Source organism: Arachis ipaensis, chromosome B03, assembly GCF_000816755.2.
Source record: "Arachis ipaensis cultivar K30076 chromosome B03, Araip1.1, whole genome shotgun sequence".
NCBI classification, from domain to species: domain Eukaryota; kingdom Viridiplantae; phylum Streptophyta; class Magnoliopsida; order Fabales; family Fabaceae; genus Arachis; species Arachis ipaensis.
In genome coordinates, this window is record NC_029787.2 from 15,638,751 (window position 1) to 15,642,988 (window position 4,238).

At 29.2% G+C, this 4,238-nt stretch overlaps 1 protein-coding gene across 2 annotated transcripts in view; it reads left to right on the top strand.

Moving 5' to 3' along the window:
* LOC107634219 (E3 ubiquitin-protein ligase PUB23-like) overlaps window positions 1–1,561 on the top strand; it is a 21,607-nt gene extending 20,046 nt beyond the window's left edge. The window contains exon 3 of one of the 2 annotated variants that reach the window (XM_021118280.1): window positions 725–1,561. In XM_021118280.1, the coding sequence (XP_020973939.1) occupies window positions 725–1,506 (782 nt within the window). In that variant the 3' untranslated portion in view covers window positions 1,507–1,561. The remainder of the gene's footprint in view (window positions 1–724) is intronic. The other variant, XM_021118281.1, reaches the window with a different exon arrangement.

A 4,238-nucleotide genomic window follows, 5' to 3' on the forward strand; every position in this document is an offset into this window, starting at 1 on the left:
CTTAATTATTGTATTTTTTTTTATTTTGTTAATTAAAAATAATTTAAATACATAAATTAATTAATAACAATTATATTTTTATACTATGTAAAAAGTGTTTAGTGTAATCCATGTAGTTAATGTTTGAATGAAGATAGAATTGACTGTGGTCAATATACACTACTTAATTTTGTACAAAATTATTCATATATAATGTTCATAGTTTATTGTTAAAAAGGCACATTTATTAGTAATATTATAAAATCATATCATGCGTATTAGCAGAAAGTATATATAAATAATAAAAATGTTTGATAATAAAAAATGATTAGGCAAAAACAATCAATGCTTGCTTTACCGTATAAATAATTATATTTTGCACCGCTTCTTTAAAAGCTGGTTATATGTTAGCCAAAAAAATTGATAAACTTTATCTTAGCTTGATCTTGATTAACTAGGATTCAACAAGCTAATATAAGTCACCTCCATTTAATTTCATGATTTGCAATAAGAGTTTGTGCAAAACTTATCTTACCATATAGCATATTATTGAAAATGTTTAGTAATAAAAAAAATTAATTAAAAATAGTTATAATTTGTGATAATTAATAAATATTAAATAAGATAAATTCGGACTGTTTTTTATTTTTTTGTCTTTCTAGTATTACCGACTATTCTACGATACTAAGTTGTTCTTTGATTACAAAAATACAAGTGTATAATACAAAAGTTGAAATTATTTTAGGTAAGAGTAAGACAATGTGCCTAGAAGAAGCTCTAAGAATTCTTCATCTTACCTGGAATATACCATCAAGGACCAACATGAAGGCTCTTGTTGGAGAAAACTTGGACTTCATCAACTCTTTGACTTGGATTTTGGACCTTAACGTGCACAAAAACAACGTTAAGATAGTAAACGAAGCAATGCCTTTATTGAAGTTGACAATTCAAAACACAAATTCAACCATCTTAGGGAACTTGAACTTCCAATTCTTCAAGGGAATGGTGAGAGTATTGGGAAAAAGAACAATATCTCAACAAGCCCTAAAATCCACCTTGCAAATCCTCATAGAAACATGCCCTTTGGGTAGGAATCGAAAGAGCATTGTCGAGTCGGGTGCAGTTTCAGACCTAATCGAACTTGAACTCGAAAAACCGGAGAAAAACATTTCCGAACTTATATTCAACCTTCTAGCACATCTATGTTCATGTGCTGAAGGTAGAGAAATGTTTCTTAAACATGCCGCGGCAATAGCAATGGTTTCTAAAAGGATTCTTAGGGTTTCTTCCGCGACGGACGACCGGGCAATCCATATTTTATCGGTGATCGGAAAATATTCGGGATCAAAGGAGGTTGTTCTTGAGATGCTTAGGGTTGGTGCAGTGTCCAAGCTTTGCATGGTGATTCAAGCAGATTGTGCATCTTATTTGAAAGAGAAAGCAAGAGGTATACTTAGGTTGCATTCCAAAGTTTGGAGTGATTCACCTTGCATACAACTCTACTTATTAACTAGGTACCAAAGATAGTTATTATTGATTCTTTCAATAATTAGTATTATTACTATATATATATTTTTTTACCGAAGATATAAAGACTCGAATTCACGATCTCTTAAATAAGTATGAAAAGATTATGTCATTTAAGATATAATTTATTAGCTATTGTTACTATTTTTTTATCAAAGATATGAGACTCGAACCTGTAATCTCTTAATTGAATATGGGGAGACTATATCATTTGAGTTATAACTCATTGGCTAGCTATTGTTACTATTATTAATCAACAACAATCTTAATGCATGTATCAATTATTATTGGGTTAATTACTCCTTCCATAGTCTATATGTAAAAACAGCAATACTAAAAGGATAATATGTAAACTTACTTTATATAACATAATATCTATAATTTTATATACATAACATTTATAATTATATATTTATTATATTTAAATTATATAATTATTCTAATAATAATTAATTAATTTTAAATAAAATAATTTTAAATTAATTAAATTGATTTTTTATTTTTTTAAAAATAACACGTATTTACGCTCCAAATTGTTTAGCTAGCGAGATTACTTTGATTTTGATATACTCATGGCAAAGGGTAATTCCCTTCTAATTGTATCCCACTTTTAATTTGTTCATATATAATGTTGTGTGTTGACAAGTCAATAATTTGAAGAGAATGATAACATTTTTTCCGGGAAAAAATTTCTGTTCTATTTATATTCTATTCCCTGTTCCAACATACATTATTCGCAGTTTCTCATGTGAATACAAACAAATTACGGTTATATTCTTCAATTTTGGTAAATGAAAAAAAAAAAAAACACAAACACATAAAGTAACAAACCTTTTTCTTGTTTTCTTCTTTTCTTTATTCTTCATTGACCTGCTGATTTTTATCAAGTCTACAGACAATGCATTTTCGGTTCGTTTTATACCAGTAGTGATAATGACTATAGTGACCAAAAGTATATATCGTAAGATTTACTTCTAAACCTCATATATTTTTTCAACTATTTATCTGTTTTTAGACGAGTTAAACTCCAAAATAGTCCCTGAAATTGGCGTCGTGCACTAGAATCATCCCTGAGATTCCAATTGCACCAATTACGTCCCTTGCACTAATTACATTTTTGAGATTGACAAAAATATATGTTAGTCTCTGACTCATTTTCTATTAACGATGTGATGACATAGCTTGATAATGTGGCCCATTAGTGACACATGTTACTTCATAATTTGGCCACATGTAATGATATGATGATGTGTTGACCAATGACACGTGGCATGCTGGTGTGGATGATTGTGCCACGTGTCACAATGCTATTTGGTCACGTGCCTGTTTGTGCCACGTGTCGCAACCGTATTCGTCCACGTGTCATCCATTATGTCATCATTATAGATGCACCAAATTAGTCTCTCACTTTGCATTAAGTGACTCATTTTAGTCCCTAAAATTGAATGTCGTGCACCAAAATAGTCCCTTCACTAGTTTTTTTTTCTATAAATTCAAAATTCTCAATATTTTTGAATCTATTAATTCCAATTCTATTTTTTCACATTTTATTTAAATACAAGTGCTTTTATAAAATATTTTTTCTCTTGCGGGTACCCCTAACCACCGTCTTGGAATTGACGTGAAGATGGTAGTGGGGGTGCTTAAAGTGCCTTCAGTCTAGCCCATTTACACACAACGGAAACGTGTATTTAATTTCATAAGAATCGAAAAAAAATATGTATTTTAATTCTTAATTTCTTGTTAAAATCACATGTTTTTTGATAAAAAAAAATGTGTCTAATCAATCGTATAATTCTTTTTATATAATAACATATTTATATATTACAAAATTTATCAATGTTAAATTATTATAGAAATAAATTATATAATTAAAATTTTTTATAAAAACACTTGTATTTAAACGATATGTAAAAAAATAGAATTGAAATGAGTGCATCCAAAATATTAAAAATTTTAAATTTAAAAAAAAAAAGAGAAAAAATTGGTGAAAGGACTAGTCTAGTGCACGACATTTAATTTTAGGGACTAAAATGAGTCACCTAATGCAAAGTAAGGGGACTAATTTGGTGCATCTACAATGATGACATAATGGATGACACATGGACGAATACGGTTGTGACACGTGGCATGCACAACCATCCACATCAGTATGCCACGTGTCACTGGTCAACACATCATCATATCATTACACGTGGCCAAATCATAGAGTGACATGTGTCACTAACGGACCACGTCATCAAGCCATGTCATCACGTCATTAATAGAAAATGGACCAAGGACTAATATGGTATATTTTTATTAATCTCAGAGACGTAATTAATACAATTGAAATTTTAGGAACGATTTTAGTGCGCGACACCAACCTCAAGAGATATTTTAGGGTTTAACTACAAACCTATCTTTTAAAAATTATATCTTTGACTATAAATAATAGTCCTACCACATTCAGAATTTCTGATATGTCTTCTCAAATGATAATGGTATATGAATAAAGTTTAATTGTTCAAATCTCATTGTGTCATAAACTAATAATAAAGTTTAATTTTCAGATTGGGTAGACTAAGTGTTATAGAATAGAATAATAATATATGTTATGTAAAAAAATGTTAAAAATACTCAATATTTATTTGTTGGTCATAATTTACTTTGCAGGTGTGTATGTTTAGATATGTTAAATCTTGATAGATTTTAATAGGACCATTTTAGGTACAATTAAACAACACCTTAAA